General features: G+C 52.9%; 1 protein-coding gene across 2 annotated transcripts in view; it reads left to right on the forward strand.

The window, feature by feature from the left end:
- The first annotated feature begins 1228 nt into the window (after window positions 1-1228).
- The window catches only part of STOX1 (storkhead box 1), a 40662-nt gene continuing 22372 nt past the window's right edge, over window positions 1229-19518 (forward strand). For both annotated transcript variants that reach the window (XM_062214729.1, XM_062214731.1), the window contains exon 1: window positions 1229-1538. In XM_062214729.1, the coding sequence (XP_062070713.1) occupies window positions 1229-1538 (310 nt within the window). The remainder of the gene's footprint in view (window positions 1539-19518) is intronic.

Consider the following 19518-nt stretch of genomic DNA (forward strand, 5'->3'; position numbering starts at 1 on the left):
TTTAGGATAGTCTCCATCTTGGGAATATTTGTATATACATAAATGAGTATTCTAAACACAGATTTCATGTTTCACACATAGCCTGGTGGTAATTTCACACATTTTCACGCCACCTGCATTTTGAATTTAACTTACCAAACGATGACAGGTGTGGAATGTTCTGCTTGGAGGCCTCCAGCCAGAGCTCGGAGAGTTTTAAGTCTTGGAGCATTTTGGATTCCGGCAAACCTGCAGGATGGAACACCGAACTGTGAAATCAATGCCCCCAGCGCTGATGTTCCCCAAGTGTTGGCTGTTCTGATCACAGCCGTCAGTTACCGCTCAGGAGGGGCAGTAACTCAACTAATAATGACCGCAAATGGTTACAGCTGTCGGGGGTGAGATCAGCTGCGGGGTGGGGGGGAGTGGAACGACCCCCAGGTCTCGCCTAGCACTTCTGTGGGCTCCCTCTGTAGTTAGCGTCCCAGGACTAAGCACAACGCCTTCCTCCTCTTCCTCACCCAGCGTGTCCCTCGCGGTCCCAGGCTCTGACCCCAAGCACCACAGTTATCCCTCATCGTTGTGTGGGCGACAAGATCACAGACTTCTTCCTTCGCCCCTGGGGGCTCCCAGGATGGGCTGTATCTGTCTTCTGCGAATCTCCGACCACACCGGGCCTGGCGCCCCGGACCCCGCAACACCTGCCTCCCCCCCCCCCCCACACACTCTGGAGTCTGGCTATCCCTGGGCGCCACTTCAGACAGGCGGGGTAAAAGGGTCCCCAACTTATCCCTGTAACTGGGACTGTTCTGAGGCCCAGAGAAGCGAACGAGTTGCGTCCTCGGGCTAGGGGCAGAACCAAGACTCACACCTGCGACTCCTGCCTCCCGGCCCGAGGGGGACCCCTCAGGGGGAGCGACCCCAGTAGTGCCGGCTCCGGAACTCCCGGCTCCACAGCTCGCGCTCTCCAGGGGGTGTGGGCTCCCCCTAAGACAGGCCCCGCAGGCAAGGGGAGCTGCGGGGCGCCCGGGAAGCGAAGGGAGACGGCGGGGCGGGGCCGCGGCTGGCGTGCGCGGACTGAAGCCGCAGCTGGGCGCATGGAATCCCCTCGCCCCGGCTCCGCGGGCCGGAGCAGCGGCCGCCCCACCCCCGACCCCGCCCCCTGGAGCCCCGTTCCCCGGGCAGCCGCAGCCGCGCGCAGTCGACCGATCGTCGCGCCGGGCGTGCGGCGCTCCTCGGAGCGCTCGGCATGGCCCGGCCCGTGCAGCTCGCGCCGGGCTCGCTGGCGCTGGTACTGCGCCGGCTCGAGGCGCCGGAGGCGGCGGGGGTCGCCGAGGAGGCCGGCGGTCGCGCAGTCTTCCGCGCCTTCCGCCGGGCCAACGCGCGCTGCTTCTGGAACGCGCGGCTGGCGCGCGCCGCCTCGCGCCTGGCCTTCCAGGGCTGGCTGCGGCGCGGGGTGCTGCTGGTGCACGCGCCCCCCGCCTGCCTGCAGGTGCTGCGCGAGGCTTGGCGGCGCCGGGCGCTGCGCCCGCCGCGCGGCTTCTGCATCAGCGCGGTGGGTGAGTGCGGGCCGGGAGCGGAGGGGCGAAGGGGGCGGGCTGGGGGCCGGGTGGCTGCCCCTGCTGCTGGGGTGCTGACGCTCCAGGTCCCGAGGTGCCGGGGATCGCACAGGCTGCTGCAGGACGGAGTTTCTTCTTAGAAAAGTGAAGTCGGAACAGAGCTAGGGCCAAAAGACGGGGCCCCTGTCTGGGTTCCTTGGGAGTGCTTGGAAAAGGTACCGTCGGGGGATGGCCAGAATCTGCCGAATCCGTTTTTTTTCTTTTTCTTTTTTTTTTTTTTTTTTTTAACTACAGACTTGGTGTGGACCACATGTCCGTGATGTACTGGATGGTGTGGTGGTCTTGGTTCAGTCCTAGCAAAAGATTTGGGGTTGTTAACTGCTTGGGAAAAAGGAATAAGGGGCGCTGCTGACACATCCCATCTCATTACCTGAATAGAGACTATCTCACCTCTCGCCTTCCCAAGCTAACAGTTTTGCCTGCTTCTCATTGAGCAACTGGTGAGTGGTCTCTGGCGGGGCCTCTAAGCTCAGGGGGCGGTGCTAGGAGCTCCTAGTAACAGCCTGCGTCTGTCTGTGGGTTTGGGGGCGCCGTTTGATGGTGTGTTGTCACCAGTTGGTCCAGCTCTGAGTTTTGACTCCTACCGGACGAAACCCTCTTAGTCCATCATTCACCCTCCTCTTCTGTGTGAGAAGCAAATAAAAAACATTTGTATTAGTCCCCAAGGACCAGGACAGCCGAGGCACCAGATCCTGGGTATCTCTGAGAGAGGATGCCTGCACCGGGCCGGGCCTCAGGCCAGTGGGTGAGCGCCTTGCCTTCTCACCTCTATGCTGTCTGTCCCAGTCCCAGCCTCCCCACCCCGTTTTTTCTTAGGGCCATTGTGAAACCACCATATGCACATTTTGTCTGGTTTCTGGCCCTGGGAGCCATGAACCAGAAGCCTCACAGCGCCAGGGACAGGGGTCTTTCAGGCGGGCTGCATGAAAACCTCTTTTCAGTTCTGTGTCCTGTGTTTCTCTGGTTTGAATTAGCAGTTACATTCTCCAGCCTCCCCCTCCCCCCCACCCCACCGCCCCTTTCGGAGTGTATTGCAGAGGGGAGGGGGATGCCTGGACCTGGCGGTGAAATGAGGGCTTGTGCGAAGTCAGAGGCAGCTGCGATGCGGCTCCCGGAGAGCTGGCGCAGGGCCCTGGAGGAGGGATACAGTTCCTCCCCATCGTCAGGGTCGAGGCCGACACCCCTAACACAAGAGACACACCGACAAGTGTGATTTCGTTACAGTTGTACGTGGCTCCGGGAAGCCTTCGGAAAGGAAGACCCAGAGACCTGGGCAGAACTGTCCGTTTTGGCACTTAGCTTCCATGGAGAATGGATAGCCGCGCAGAAATGGGTTGGGTTTGAGCTGGTGTAGTGGACAGTGCGAGTGACTCAGCCAGGCCTGTCTTGCTCCTGGACACAGGACAGGACCCCTTCGAAATGAAGGGCTCGTTGTCTATCAGATGGGGCAAGTCTGTGGTTTCTTTATGCCCAGCTCTTACACAGAAAGGCAGGGGAAGGCTAGGGTACTGCTTCCAGGGTCTGTGGTCGTCACTGGGGGAAATGCATTCTGGTTTCTAGGACCTGCCTTGGGAAGAAAGGAATTCTTAGTTCTATGGAAAAGGGGAACTGGAGGACGGAGGGGCAGGGGCAGGGTGGGGACTGTGTTTGAGGCCCTCCTGCCAGTGCTCCAGTACTGAGTACTCAGCATGCCAAAGCTGCGTGGGGGTGCAGCCCCGGGGTCATGACCCCCGACTTGAGTCTCTTGGCAGGAATGATTTGGAAGCTTAACTGAGTCCTGATAGGACTGTGGACGCTTAACTGGAATTTGGACAAGAGCGCCCATTAGGACGTTTTGAAGAGCAAGATGCAGACCAGGGAAGAGAAGAGACAGGTGCACCTGCTAGGCAAGAGGGAGTGCTTTTGTTTTGCTTAAGGCTGCTCATTGCCATCCTCCCTTGGGGTCCCAGGGTTAGATCCATGGAGGAGAGGCCCCAGGGCAGTTCTGGGGCTGCTCCTCATTCCCAGAGGGTGGGGAGGGAGAAACTGCTGTCCCCTAAAGGATTTGGAAGGTTCAGTCTGCTGACTCCAGCAGCTTGGCTTCCGGAAGGGGCGAAGGAAGGGCTGCCGTGGACTTGCAGGTGCCTCAGTGCAGCTGCTTCGTGACAGAGCCACATGCTAGTAAAGGACACGAAAATCACTGTGGTCTCTTGGTGATTTTTTTTTTTTTAAAGAGTGCATGCCCCCATCCACTGGTTTACTCCCTACATGTTCACAGCGGCTGGGCCAGGGCCAGGCTTGGAGGCCGAAGCACGAAGCCAGGAACTCTTGTTGAGGTCTCACACATGGGTGGCAGGAACTCAGTTACATCAGCCAGCGCCACTGGCACTCAGAGTCTGTGTAGGCAGGGAGCTGGAGTCAGCCCGGGTGAGCATCTTAACTGCTAGGCTGAATCCCTCCCCGACCCCTAAGGTGTTTTTCAAAGCTCCTTTGCTCCTGCATAAAAGCATTTGGACTGAGTGTTGCTGGTCAGCTCAGACAGAAAATGCAGCGAGGGCAGGAGGGAGAGCCAGTGCTGTGTTCCACAGGGGACCTGCTCCTGGGCTTCTGGACCACAGGCTCGTGAGGCCCCTGCCCTGGCCAGGCAGGCTGGAGGATGGGAGCCCCCGGCCAGGCCCGAACGTGAGGCTGCAGGGGTTAATGTTTCTCCAAGTTTCCTGCCTTCTCTTTCCCTCGCTCTGCTTTCCTCTGGTGAGTAAAATAGTTCCCAGACTGAGTGTATTTTTCCTAACAAGGAGGATCCTGGAACTTTCGCTGGAGGACAGGCGCTAACTCTTCTTTTGTGCTCCAGGCTTTAATGGTGTTTTGTCCCTGTCCCCCACCCCCCACTCCCCCTTAGCTAATGACATTAACAAATGAAAGGAGGCGTTCTGGGAGCTGGTTGGAGACAGCTGCTTACCCAGCTGAGTCTGAGCCTGGAGGGTGTTGAAGTGTGTGTGTGTTGGGGACACCTGTATTTGTTTGGGAGCCGCTGCGGAGAGGTTACTGGTGGGAGGCCACTTGGGCAAACAAGTTTGTTCCCTTTCCCTGACTTTTATAGCAAGGCGGGGGCAGAGGGTGGGGGCCCCTTCCCTCTCACACCCAGTGGGGCCTTACATCTGCTAGGGACCCTTTTGGGTGTTTCTGTGTCTTAAGGCGCTCAGACTGGCAGGTACTCCCTCAGGCGCAGAGTGTGGCGGGGTAGGAAGCTGTGCTCTGGAGACTGGCCGTCCACAGGGTCTTCTCCATCTCCCAGGGCCGTGCGTGCGTGGGCCCCTGAAGCTGCTGCTGCCTTGGCTTCTGTTGGGCAGGAGCAAGCCTGGTGTGTGCTATGAGGGTTACTACAGATCACACAGGTCAGGCTGGCAAAAATGGTGAGGGGCTGGGAGGATATTCCTGCCTCCTCCTACCCCCACCTCATCTCTGAGTGCTGTCCCCAAGAAATCAGCTGGGTCGCTGGTGCTCAGTGGGTGTGGAGGCTGCTCCCTGGTCCCTGCTGGCTGTTGCTGGTGTGGGCTGGTTTCCCAGTCTGCACTGGCACCTACTCTGGGGGAGAACAGTGGGGCCTGGCAGGCAGCCCTCTGCAGTGTCGTTCTGTCGTGTCCTGTGGCTTGGGGACTGGTGAGGAAAACAGGGCGATGGCCCCCCTGTTCTGCCGTGTTTCTGAAGTCCGGCCTTCAAATAGTAGGCCTTCTTGCAGGGCTCCTTAGTTCATGGAGCTTCATAGGCAAAATTTATATTTAGCAAAATGCACAGATCTTAAGTGTCCTGTTTGATGACTTTTCAGTGCATACGTATGTGTAATCCAAATTCCTAACAGGGTTTAGAATGTTACCACTACTCTGGAAATTTCTCTCTTGCCCCTTCTAGTCACCTCAGCCCTGACCCTCAGAGATAACACCATCCTGACTTTTTAAAAAAAAAAAAGAAAAAAAAGTTTGAGACATGGACGTTTGCTGCAGCACTTGCCTTGCTGCGTGGGATGTCTCCATCCCGTGCTGGAGTGCCTGGTTCAAGTCCAGATGCTCTGCTGCTGCTGCTTTTTTAAGATTTATTTATTTGAAAGGCAGAGTTTGAGAGAGGCAGAGAGAGAGAAGGGTCTTCAGTCCACTGGTTCACTCCCCAAATGGTCACAACGGCCGCAGCTGGGCCGATCCAGAGCCAGGAGCTTCTTCCAGGTCTCCCACAGCAGTTCAAGGCCCCAAGGACTTGGGCCATCTTCCATTGCTTTCCCAGGCCATAGCAGAGAGCTGGATTGGATGTGGAGTAGCTGGGACTCACACCGGCACCCACATGAGATGTCGGCACTGCAGGCAGTGGCTTTACCTGCTACGCCACAGTGCCGGCCCTGCTACTCTGCTTCTAATCCTAATGTATACCCCGAGGGCAGCGGATGATGGCTCAAGTACACGGGTCCCTGTTATACATGTGGGAGTTCTGGGCTCACCAGCCCTAGCTATCATAGACATTTGGGAAGTGAACTAACAGATGTAAGATCTTTTTGTCTGGGGCTGGCATTGTGGTATAATAGGTTAACCCACCACCTGCAACACTAACATCCCAAATGGGTACCAGTTTGAGTCCTGGCTGCTCTACTTCTGATCCATGTCCCTGCTAATGTTCTGGGAAAGCAGTGGAAGATGGCCCAAGTGCTCAGGCCCTTGCATCCACGTGGGAGACCTGGGGGAGGCTCCTGGCTGCTGGTTTGAGTCTAGCTCAGCCCTGGCTGATGTGGCCATTTGGGGAATGAACCAGCAAATGGAAGATTTCTCTCTCCTCTGTGCAGACAGAGGCTTAACCCACTGTACCACAGTGCTGTCCCCCAAGCGCAAGATTTTTAAAAAGTCTTGTTGGGTTTACACTGAGGAGAATAACTGACTCATAGAGTAGGTTGTATATAGTTTTATGGAACTATTTTCCACAATGGTTGTACCATTTACACTCATACCAACAAAATGAAGCAGTTCTGGTTTCTCCACATGTTTGCCAGACCTTTTAATTCAGCTCTGCTGGTGGTATGTAGTCTCACTTGCAGTTTTAATTTGCACTTAGCTGATGACTAATGAACTTAAACACTCTTCTGGCCTTATCACTGTCATGAAGTATATGCTAAATCTTTTGTTTTTCTTAAAAATTAGATTGTCCTTTTATTGAGAGTCAGAGGGACAGACAGAGTTCCCTTCCTCTTGTTCGTTATCCAAATTCCCATAACAGCCAGGACTGGGCTGGGGCTAAAGCCAGGAACTCAATCTAGGTCTCTCACATAGGAGGCAGGAACCCAATTACTTGGGCCTTTGCTGCCTTTGAGGTTGCATATGAGCAGGAAGCTGGAGTCAGGAGCAAGAGCTGGGTGTTGAACCCAGGTGCTACGATCTGGGATGCAGGTGATGTCTTGATCCAGTATCAGTGACTGTACCAAATGTCTGCTCTGGATTGTCTTAGTATTTAATGGTAGGAGTTTCTTTATATATCCTGAATATCAGTCCTTTGTTAGATACTGTACTTATACAGTACAGCCTGCCTCAACTTTTCAGTGGTATCTTTTGGAAAGAAATCTTAGGTTTTATGGACATCTAACTTATCCATTCATTTCTTTTTATGGCCTGTCCTTTTTGCCTCCTGTAAAAGAAAACTGCCTAACCCCATACCTTAACTTTTAAAGATATCATTCATGGGGCTGGCGCTGTGGCGCAGTGGGTTAAAGCCCTGGCCTGAAGCACCAGCATCCCATATGGGCACCGGTTCTAGTCCTGGATGCTCCTCTTCCAATCCAGCTCTCTGCTGTGGTCTGGGAAAGCAGTAGGAGATGGGCCAGGTTCTTGGATTCCTGCACCCATGTGGGAGACCTGGAAGAAGCTCCTGGCTTTGGATCAGCACAGCTCCTGCTGTTGCGGCGATCTGGGGAGTGAACCAGCAGATAGAAGACCTCTCTCTCTGTCTCTATTTCTCTCTGTAACTCTTTCAAATAAATAAAATAAATCTTTTTTAAAAAAGTATATCATTCATATGACATAAAAGTAACCATTTTAGAATTTATAAATCAGTGATTTGTAGTATATTCACATTACAATGGTAATGGCAACTATTATTTCCAGAAAGTTTTCATCACCCCAAAAAGAAACCCTGTACCATTCATAGCCACTCTCCACTCCATTCCTGCCTGCCCACATCTCCTGCCTACCAATAATCTGTTTTGTCTCTGTTTTCCTATCCATTTCCTAATCATTTCATATATATGGAATCACATAATATATAGTCTTTTGTGAGTTTCACTTAAGTTTTTTTTTTTTTTTTTTTAAAGATTTATTTGAAAGGCAGAGTTAGAGAAAGGCACACAGAGAAGTCTCCCATCAGCTGGTTCACTCTCAATGGCTGCAATGGCTGGAGCTGAGTTGATACGAAGTTAAGAGCCAGGAGCTTATTCTGGGTCTCCCATGTGGGTGCATGGGCCCATAGCAGAAAACTGGATCAGAACTTGAACTGGCGCCCATCTGGGATGCGACACTTCAGGCCAGGGCTTTAACCTGCTGCAGCACAGCGCCACCCCTCACTTAGTGTTTTGAGGCTTTGTCCTTGTTGTGTCATGAATAAATTTCATGAGTATGCTTCACTTATTATGTCTGAATAACATTTCTTTGTATGGATAAAGATAAGTTTATCAGTGGATGTCCTTTCTGGTTATTTCTACTTTTGTGCACTACTAATGATGTTACAGTGAATATTTGTTGATGAGTCTGTGTGTGGATATGTAGTTTTATTCTTGGGTAGGTTCCATTGGGTTAATTTTTTATTTTTAAGATTTTTATTCACTTGAGTCTCTCAGATACAGAGAGAGAGAGAGAGAGAAACAAATGCTTCCATCCACTGGCTCAGTCCCAAAAGCTGTCAAGAGCAGTGTCCCCAAATGTGGGAGCTGAGGACTCAATCCAGTCTCTCACATGGGTGGCAGGAACCCAAATACTTAAGTCATCACTCAGGATCTGCAGTAGCAGGAAGCCAGAGTCAGGAACCAGCAGCATCAAACCCAAGCACTCCAATATGGTACACAGACACCCTAACCAGTGTCAACCCCTATGCCAAATGCCCAGTCTTTTTTTCTTTTTTAATGCATATCTTCCTTTGTTACAATAGCTGCTTTGAAATTTTTTTGAGTCCAGCATGTGGGTCATCTCAGGGTCCCACTCATTGGTTAGGCTTTTTTCCTGTGTCTGTGTTGCACACTTAGCTGGATTGTGTCTCTGATGATGTCAATGGTGTGTTGTAGACACTCTAGATTGCTGTGTTCCCCTGTGGAGTGCTAAGGTTTTTGATTTATCAGACAGTTAGCTTGAGTGGACTCAAAACTCTGTCTCTCCTGCTACAAACGGCAGCTGAAATTTCTGTGCCGATCTTGTAGCTTAAGGGAAGCTGCTTGTGCCCTGTGAGTGCTTGGTTTTGGTTCAGCAGTTGCAGCAGGCAGAATTGAGGGTTTCACCTGTATGGCTTTATCTTTGCCAGCACCTCCCTGCCACTTTCCAGCTGTTTTAACCCCTCCAGACTTTGTCCTTGGATTCTTTAAGCCTGCAAAATTGTGGGTTCCTACCAAAGTGTTGGCCTCCTCCTGGGATCTGCCCTTAGCTGAAGAACTATAAAAGGGAACTTACTTGCCAGGTGCTGTTCCCTTCCAAAGAGGACATCTCTTCTCCCTTCCCCGCCATCTTTGATTTCAACTGGTTTTGGTTATCTTCAGTACTTTTAGGTAATGGGCTTTTGTTCAGAGTTTATAGTGTTATTTGTGAAAGGATTGGTCTAAAAACATCTCATCTACCTCTGTTGAAAGCAAAATCACATGAATGATTGTTTTCTTTTAAAAAAAATTTATATATTTGAAAGAGTTACACAGAGAGAGGAGACGCAGAGAGAGAGAGAGAGATCTTCCATCCGCTGGTTAACTCCTCAATTGGCCGCAACGGCTAGAGCTACACCGATCTGAAGCCAGGAACCCGGGTCTTCCCACATGGGTGCAGGGGCCCAAGGACTTGGGCCATCTTCTACTGCTTTCCCAGGCCATAGCAGAGTGTTGGATCGGAAGTGGAGCTGCCAGGACTCAAACCGGCGCCCATATAGGATGCCGGCACTGTAGGCAGCGGCTTTACCTGCCACACCACAGCACCAGCCCCTGGTTGTTTTCCATTCCTGTCTTTCCCCTTTGCAAATGCCACTTTTTTTTGGGGGGGGGGGGTAAGATTTATTTCAAAGGCAGAGTTAACAGAGAGATAGGGGGTGGGGATCTTCCATCTGCTGGTTCACTTCCCCAAACGGCTGCAACAGCTGGCAACGGGCCAGATTGAAGCCAGGAACCAGGAATGCCATCTTAAGTCTCCCACCTGGGTGCCAGAACCTCCACCTGGCTCCTGAGCACACTGAGCCTGGAGCTGGACTAGAATCAGAGTGGCCAGGACTTGTGCCACAGCGCCTGCCCCTAAAGTGGCATTCTGGTGGTGGGAAATGTATAGGTTAATGTTTGAATAACCGGGGACTGTAGCCTAGCTTAGCTGATGCATAATACCATCACGCTTCTCTTCAGCCAGACCTGGGTGCCGTCTCTGAACAGGCTGAGCTTTCACACAGGCTGTGTTTGCCTGCCGTTCCCCTGCTGGGTCCCAGAGACCTGTGCCGCGTGGCGTCCTGGCTCCCCCACACCTGCTGTTAGCAGTCTCGCATCGCTGGTCCTCACTTACCTGTCTGCTGCTCCTCAAGGGAAGAGGTCCCTGCCCCGTGCTGGGCCACAGAAAGGGAGCTACATCCCCCTTGCCTGGGCCTGTTTAGGACTTCTGTTACATGAGTAGGCAACACTTTGTGAGCTTTAGCCTCGCTTCCAAACTACATGGGAAGCTTCCAGGATCTAGGCCCGTAAGGCAGGGTGTTACAGCTGTCACCAGGAAATGGTGAAGCTGTTTTGTAGGTACGCTTTCTCTGTTCTTTCCCTGTCCACTTGCAGGGGGAGCTGCAAGGCCGTTAGAGCACCGAGCCTTTAGCCCCAAGTGCCCACGTTGACAGGCCACCTGCCTCTGACAGTGGTGTTGCCTTCCTGGCGCTCCGTGGTGCCCTCCACAGATGCCCACCCTTCCACAGCGCCCGGTGCTCCACACGCCCTCTGCCGTACCTGAGATGCCACCCTCACTGCCTGCTGTCCCCAACTCTCACCCTTGCTCAGTGTGGTCTCAGCCGGAGGTCGGGGCGCCTGGATTCCCCTTCTGCCTGCCCCTGCTGTGTGCTGTTCAATGGGGCGTGTCAGCTTCTCGTACCTGCCTTTTCCCCATCTGAAAAGCAAGTTCAGTTTCCTCTGCCGAGAGATCACACAATACTAAGTACATGGTGTTCGCTAATGGTTTAATTAGATTTGACTTTGAAAAGTTGGATTGTGGTAAAATAGACATCACATATAATGTACCATTCCAGCCACAAGTATGCAGATCAGTGTCATTGAGCAAGCTTCACCACCATCCATATCCATAACTTTTTTCATCTTGCAAAACGGAAACTCCCTACCCATTAGCCAGTAGCTTCCCATTCTTTCTTCCCTCTGCTTTCCAGTACCCACCATTCTGTTTGTCTCTATGAATGTGACTCTTCCAAGTACCGCATCTCAGTGGGACCACACGGTCTGGGTCCTCTCGTGACTGGCACTTAGCACAGTGTCTTCAGGATTCGTCTGCGTCGAACCTTGTCAGCTTCAGAATTTCTCGTGTCCACATCATCTTCTTTTTGAAGGCTGAATCCTATCCCACTGCCTGTATACGCCATCCTGTTCATCCGTCAATCCATCGATAGACACGTAGGTTGCTTCCGTCTTTGGTCTGTTGTGAATAACGCTGCTGTAAACGTGGGTGCACCCGTGTCTCCTGGAGTCCCCACTTTCAAATCTTTTGGATGTATTACCAGAAGTAGAATTGTAGGATCATTTGGTAGTTGTAATGTTTTCAGGGACTGCCATACTGTGTTTTGGTAGGTAGGGGCTGAACCATTTTACATCCCCACCAACAGTGCATGCAAGGGATTCTGTTTTGCCACATCCTCACCAACACTTCTTTTTCATTAAAAAAAAATTTTTTTTATTTAATTTGAAAGGCAGAGAAAAAAAGATCTCCCATTTGCTGGTTTGTTCTCCAAATAGTTTGCAAGAGCTGGGGCTGGCCAGACCAAAACCAGGAGCCCAAATACTGGGCTATCATGTGCTGCCTCTCCAGGCGTGCATTACCAGGAGACTGGAAACAGAGGTGGAGCTGGGACTCAAACCCAGGTACTCCAACATGGGGTGTGGGCATCCCAAGTGGTGTCAACCACTTTGCCAAACACCTGCTTATTTTATTTTTCTTAAGTTATGTATCTGAGAGTCAGAAAGGAGGAGTGAGGGTGGAAAGGAGATCCAATACATTGGTTCATTCCCGAGATGCCCACAACAGCTGAGGCTGGGCCAGAGCCGGGAGCAGGGAACTCAGTCAGGAACACTGTTTTGGCCATCACCTGCAGCCTCACGGTGTCCGCATTAGCAGGAAGCTGAGTCAGGAGCCGGAGCTGGGAATCAAACCCAGGAACTCTGATGTAGGACGCGGGTGTCTCAACGACCAGGCCAAAGCCTGCTCCCAGCACTTCTTTTGACAGTGGCCATCCTTATGGGTATAGAGGATTCTTTTTTTTTTTTTTTTAGCCCTTTTTTCAACACTTAGAAGAAAATTATTCCGAGTCATCCTTGAGATTTGGACACTTCCATACTTAGCTCTTCTGCCAGGGGTGGACGACCCACAAGGTTCTGTGGTCACTTCCAGGCTGCCTTCTCTTGATTTAACACCTTGCTCATCTTCCTTCTCTCCCTGTAGCACACAGTCAGCCTTTTTAGTATCCTCATGAGTCTGACTGCTGAAGAACATCAGTGCAAAATTATTTCCAATTACAGGCAGCAAAACAGATTTGGGAAGTCCTTGAAGTTTCCAGATCATCCAGAAACCCCTCCGTGAGCGAAGAAACCACGAGCTCCGATCTCTGTTCTGCCACTTATTAGCTGTGTGACCTTGAGCTAGCTCCCCAGCCCTTCTCAGCTTCCCTGTCGTCATGGGCACAAGTGAGGACGGATAGCGACCTTGCGGGTTGTTTAGAAGACAAGGTCTCCACGAACACTCCACCTGGACCTGGCGCTGAGGACTGCCGGAAAAACACCAGACCCACGGCAGTCTCCCCAGCCTGGACAGAGATAACCCGTCTCCACTGGGGCTGTGCTAGTTGGCTTGGCACACATTTGTCTTTCTGTCCTGTCCTCCCTGTTATAGCGCAGCCTCCCCAGTGCCAGTTGCAGCCACAGCCATCGGTTGCCCTGCATCTGCCCAGAGCGCACAGGATGCTTGGGGCTGTAGCAAGAGCCCCGCACTGGAGTCCCAATGCCAGAGCTTGGAGCCAACCCTGCTGCCAAGTTGCTGGGAGCCTTCCTGCCAGACATCTGGGCCTTTGGATCCTCGGCTGCCAGCAGCTTCCTGCCCACGTGGGCTCTGTTGATGGCTGAGCCTTCTCCACTTCTGGTGAGACACTGGCTTCAGCGGGGTCAGCCCCCCAGAGTCGCCTGTGTCACGAGGTCTGGCCCAGAGAAGAACAGGCAGAAGCTCCCACCGAAGTTGCTTAGGATGTTTCCCACAAAGAGGGACGCTACACCCTCCCCTTGCTACTAGCCCACACGTCTAGATTCTTTAGTGCCATTCTCCCTGAAGCAACAGCTGTTGATGTGACCACTCCACGCTGCTCCTTCCTTGCACATTCATTTGTTAGGTGTGCATTGAGCACTTCCTGGGTGCCCTGCCCCAGGCTGGTCAGTTGGTACAGAAGACTCCTGCCCTGACCTCAAGGAACTCACAGCCTGGGGGCCAGGTGGACGTAAAGGTCATCCACACTCAGAGACAGTTGTAGAAGGACAACTGACCAGGAGTCTGGTGTGTGTATGTGCGTGCGCAGGGAAGGCTCCCTGGAGGAAGTGATGCCTACACTACGATATGAAGAATGAGTAGATAGATATTAGCTTAGTGAGAAGCACATTTCAGGTATAGAGCATGTGTCCCACTGTAAAAATACGCATGGAAAATTGTGAGCTCCTGAGCACACCCCAGCAGGGGGCAGCGGGTGGGCAGTGGCACAGAAGGCCAGGGGAGGGGCTGGCCTGTGAGAGGCCTTGACTGCTGGACGCAGGGTGTGGATTTGAGTCTGAGGCCACCGACGAGATTCACGCAGTAAGCTGCATGTGTGTGACCACATCTGTAGTCGCGTTTACGTGGGACGCATGATAGACGCTTGCCAGCCTCGTGTGTGCATTACTTCCATCCGGACTGTCTCCTGCTTTTGCCTGCGGCTGTAGAGGCTTCCACATTTGATGTGTGGGAATTTGTAGGTCGGTGCTTGCTAAGTGGCGGATCTGATAGGTGAGTAAGGCTGTCACCTGCAGAAAGAGCCAGGCAGGACACCCAGGGCTTTATCTACTGTCAATGACCAGCCTCATCTGGTCCTCAGGGGGCCTCGGTTGCATTGGCGGGTGGGCATCCCACCTGCCTTCTGTACTTTACAGAGTTGGCATCAGGCTCAGATGAGACACCGTCCGTGATAGTGCTTCCAAAAGTGTGCAACAAATGGTGCAGACGCTAGGATGTCTACACTTATTTGTTTCTTCTTCAGTTTCTGTCATGGGTTTTAAAAAGAGGTTTGTTTATTTATGGTTTGAAAGGCAGGGGTCACCAAACTTTTTCTGTAAAAGGCCAGATGGTAAACGTGTTCAGCTTTGCCAGTCCTGGGGGCCATGCTGCTTGCGATTTGACCTTCCGTGCCTTGCACTTGTCTAGAAACATGGACTTGTAAAGCTAGGATTCTTCTGTGTCCCTTTGAAAAAAGCCAGCACAGGAGGTGGCTGTCCTCTTCTCAGGCAAAACAGACTAAATAAATAAATCTTAAAAAAACAAAAACACCTTGCACTCATCAGAGTCCAAGTTGCCCCGCCCTCCAAGTGGATGCTTCTGGTTTCCGCCAAGTTGGGAGCTCTTTAGCAAACTTCAAGGCTGCTTTTCAAAAAGGCTCCTGGCTGCTGACCCCGTCAGACACGCCCAGAAGCCTCCCTTGGTCTGGAAACCACCCCTTCTCACGCTGTCTTGGCACCATCTTCTCTTAGGCAAACATCCGGGCACCAGGGCTTGTTCTGTCTCCCCCACATGCCTGTAGTCTGATAAAAGTTTCAGGCCAGCGTTTCAATGACAAGAGACCACCACTTTCCTCCCAGCTGCCAGAACCCCAAGGTCACGAGACATCCGTGCCATCTTCAAGTGGCACAAAGCAAGGGCCGCCCGGGACGCTCTTTGCAGTCTCTTAGAAAGTCTCTGCAGCTTTTCCTGCCCGGATAGCACCTCTCCAGCACTGGGGACAAAGTGTGTAACCTGTGGACGCTCCCGTGGGGGAGCACAGCACACAGTACAAAGCCGCGCTGTAACTGCTCTTCCCCGCACCGCCCCTGCCGTTTCGCACAAACTCCTGGCAGTCACACCAAGCGTTTAGAGAGCAAAAATTTCACCTGCCAGGAGAAGCTGTTTGCTTCCTGGTAGGAAATCCAGAAGTGGAGCAAAATGCAGAACCCCAGGGCCCGTTGCCCACAGGTGTTTCATTCTCTCTTCCCCTGCAGGTCATGGGGACCTGCGTCCGACAGGGCTCTCAGCATTCAAGCCTCTTCCCGATTTTCCTCATATAAAGAAAGGGGTCAGGGTTGCTCCTCTTGGGAGAGTACCATCAGCTGGGATAGAAATGGAGCTAAGGACCAGAGGGAACAAAGAATTTTCTCCGAAAGAGAAAGCCGGACACCTTCCCTGCAGCGCCGAGCAGACGGGTCCCCGTGTGCATAGACTTGATCTAGCTGTAGCCACCCATTAGGAGACAGCGACCTAAAACCCCGTACCCCACCTAAAGCCCACCTTTAACAATTTCTGGATCCCTTTCCCTCCCACCTGGAGGAGAGTAAAATCCAAAGGTGCCGCTAGGGCTACGTTTTCTCAGCCTCTGGCTGCTACCTGGCTGGCTCACCAGCTTCCCAGTCTTTGTGGGAGGTCTTGCGCTGGGTCCTGTGGCCATGGCTCAATCCTGTGAACCCTTCTAGTAAACCACGTGACAAACAGAGCCCATCAACCTCCGTAATTCCAACGTCCGCCGTATTATTCACCTTTGTTAGTTCTATTCTGAGTGCAGACATGAGGTGTTACTGACACCACAAAATAGCAGAGAGTTGCGTAAATTAATTCTAACTGCCCAGGCACCGCTTGGCCCAGTGCTTGCCCTGGGGGGCTCCGTGATGAAAGCCAGATGGGAAATCCTCCAGCTTGGGTAGTCAGACACTCCCGTAGGTGAGGGCCAGAGAAAAACAGATTTTCTTTGCTTGTACGCAGGAGCGGGAGGCAGCTGCTTCCCTCTCCTCTCCTGGGAGGAGGAAGGAGAATGCGTGATTTCTTGGAGACCAAGTAGCCAGGACCCCGGCCTCTCCCTCTAGCCTTTTGGAATATAAATACATCTCTCCAGGACCCTGAGCCTCATTTTCTCTGGACATGTGAACACGCCCTCAGAATTCCGTCAGTGTCTTTGTGGCCTCTCACAGTATAGTTGTAAAATAACAGAGCCCACGAGCCCGAGTTGGCAACAGAGTTCATCCAGAACTTCCCAACTAACTCTTCACTCTCCTCTCACTGGAAGGACTGTCAGGCTGTGTGTGGGCCGTGACGCAGGGCTGTGACGTGGGGCTGTGAGCTGGATCCAAGAGATTGCTGCTATGGCTCAGGGCACTGGGGGTATGGGGAGCCAGAGGAATGGAGAAGTAAGCTTGCTTTGAGACAAGCTTGGGGGTACAGTCTGGTGGGCCCTTGGGGGAGGGGCTGTTCCACGAGTAAAAGGAGAATGTTCATCTTAGGTACAGATAAAGGAGGAGGAGCGTGCTGGAGATGCCAGCAGCCAGGAAGCGAGTGTATTTAAAGATGTCGGATCTCCTGGGCTGAAACCCAAGAGAGAGAGGAAAAGAGAGAGTGTCTGGAGCGTGCGAGGCCGGAGGAGAGGTCAGCCTCTGCAGGAGGACCTCGTGCGCTGGCCTGGACACCCTCAGGGAAGGCCTTCCTGATGTCCTGGGGCAAAGGTGCAGCAGTGGACGGCTCCGTCCACTGCCGGGAGCAGGGGTCGGGCGGCCCTCCAGCTTTGCGCTCAGAGCTGCTGGTCTCCTTTAGTAGTTCTCTAAGGCAGTGCCTTTGGAAAATAGGCTGTCCTGCTGAGCGGCAGTCACATCTGCCCAGGTGTAACACGAAGTCTGAGAATTCCCGGGCCGGTGCTTGAACCCTGTTGGTCTTCAGCGTTTCCAGCAGCCTAGAAGTGCTTCTTGGGTAAAGCTACATGTATATGACTTGTGTCCCTGGAGTGGCTTTTATCTTTTAAAAGTCAGTATTTTAAAAGAGGCTAGAAGAGTCTGTAATCAACTTGAAAGCCGCGGAGCAGGGCAGACAGCCTGGGGGACTGTGAAAGAGACCATTGATACAGAAACGCCCTGATGCTTTCCAGATTGGGCAAGAGCTGGTCGGGGGCCGGAAGGGCGGGCGTCCGGCTGAGGGGCCCGGGGACCGCCTGTGGGCATGGACAGCCCCTCGTCCTGACTCAGGAGCAAACCCCATTCATTGCCCTGCGTCCTGTGAGCCCCATTCCTCATCAGTAGGACAGAAGCAGGCAGGCTGCAGGGTCTCTGATGCTTTCTGCCAGGCGTATGCGTTTGTGTCTAGTCTGGCGGCAAAAGGCGGCATTACGTGTTTACCTCCGGAGGCACAGTGGGGCCCGCTCCCAGCCCCTGTCCCCAGGGTTCTACCCTGCTTCCTCGGAGCCACCCACTTCCATGGAAATCCGAACAGCCCCTGGGCTGGGCTGTGTCCGGGTGCTTTCATCAGATGCCGGGATTACCCACTCCTGAAATATAAGTCGTGGGGTGACTCATGGCTTGCGTCTGCAAGCGCTGAATTATCCCTGCACTGATGCCCAGGCTGCTATCTGCTTATTGTCCCCGTGCTACAAGACAGCCTCTCAGGAGAGGTTGACAGGCGCCCACCTGTTCTGTGACCGGCTCTGACAGTTCTTACCCTCCCCATGCTGTGAGGAAGTTCTGCCCCATCCGGCGGGTAGTGCCCGCCGTGACCTTTCCAGAGCCCTGAGCTAGCCGTCCTAGTGGGAGCTTCTGCACCTGTTCTCCAAGCCTGTGCATTGCAGATGGGGCCTGGCCGGCGTGTGAAGCCGTGGGAGCCCTGGCCCCCTTTTCTGTAAGCGACCGTCCGTGTGGCACTCTCTCCAGCGCAGCGTTAGCGTGCTGAGAGAAAGCACCTAGGGGCGGACAAATCTGGAAGCGCGATCAAGCCCTTCTGCTCACGGCAGAACCCATGAGTGGGTAATGGAGGTCAGGTCACTTGACCAGGTGTTTCGGTCACAGATACATTTTGCCGCAGAATAGAAAGCCTTGTAAAAATGGCATGAAAGAGCTGGATCACGCGAGGAGGGGCAGATCCGCCTCACGTGACGAGAAGTAGGAAGGGAAGCAGCCTGGGGGGAGTCCAGCCCGGCAAGGCTTGCTCAGAGACCGGGGCTCCCTCTGTCTCTCTGTTTTGCCTTCCCGAAGGGGTGGCCTTTTGACATCGTGCTTGTCACCTCTGAGCTACACGATGACAGGCTCCTCTTCAAGATCCGAGCAGGAAGACTCAAGGAGCCAGAGTAAAAGATGAAGAAAGGGTCTTTAAAAATCAGGAAAAAAGAAAAACAATTGTCACGGCCACACGTGTGTGGCGTGTCTGCCGCTGTTCAGTGTGCCTGGAGGAGGATGAGGGGAGTGCTAACTGGGGACGTGTGTGGCGTGGGCCAGCCTGCAATACTGCCACCAGGAGTCACAATAAAGCAGTACTATATAGGAGATGCCTCTCACAGACAGAGCAGGGCTAACAGTAGGATTTGCCAGCATGAACCGGTTTCTCCCAGGCGAGGAGGTGGTCATGGTCAGGACAGGTGTCTGTGCAAGTAGGCTATGGGAATTGAGAAAAGTCAGGAGTGGCCAAGAAATCCCATGCACCTGCCCAGTGTCCCATAAGAAGAACTCCAGGTACTGAGAACAATGTGGAACAGGAGTGATCAAGGTTACTATCCCTCCTTTGGGGAAAGAAAATGTTCAAGAGTGCTAATGTCAGTGGAAGGAATGTCAGATCTTATTGAAGATGTTCGAGATGTTTTCCTGCCATATAGTTTAGGCAAGATACTGTTCATATTGAGCAATTGAGGTCATTGATAAATAGACAGCACACAGCGGAAATGGAGGATTTGAGCCCAGCTCCACCTCATCAATTTCAGGGCCCCTTTTTAATCCTGTGCTGTCTTGGCTTCCCCAGTGCCCCACAGGGACAAGTTTGGCTCTTCTTCCTCGTGCTGGTCCTGCCTGGGCACTCAGAAATGTCTGAGAAGAGCATTCAGGTGGGAGGCCCAGGAATACGGAGAATTACCAGCTGTGGGTTTGTTCTTACTGCCCTCTGGCCACTGCTCTCCCACTGGGAGCTGAAACCTCTTTAGGGCAAGAATTGTGTTCTCTTTGCTGTTGCATTCCTGGTAGTTGGCAAAAAGTAGGTACTCGATAACTATGTGCTGGGAAAGGGATGATTGAGGGGCTGTGCCGTTGTAACGGCGGGACCCTGTGAGTGCCTAGGCTGAGCTGCCACAGCCACCCGCTGCATGGTTCCTCAGTGGTGCAGGGGAAGGGGAGAGAACGTAGCTCCAGCTGAAGAGATCAGAGGATCGTTCATGGGAGAGCCACTCCGCATTGGAGCCCATATCAAATAATGGGATTTTGAAACAGAAG

The sequence above is a fragment of the Lepus europaeus genome, chromosome 17, assembly GCF_033115175.1.
Source record: "Lepus europaeus isolate LE1 chromosome 17, mLepTim1.pri, whole genome shotgun sequence".
In the NCBI taxonomy this organism is placed as follows: Eukaryota; Metazoa; Chordata; class Mammalia; order Lagomorpha; family Leporidae; genus Lepus; species Lepus europaeus.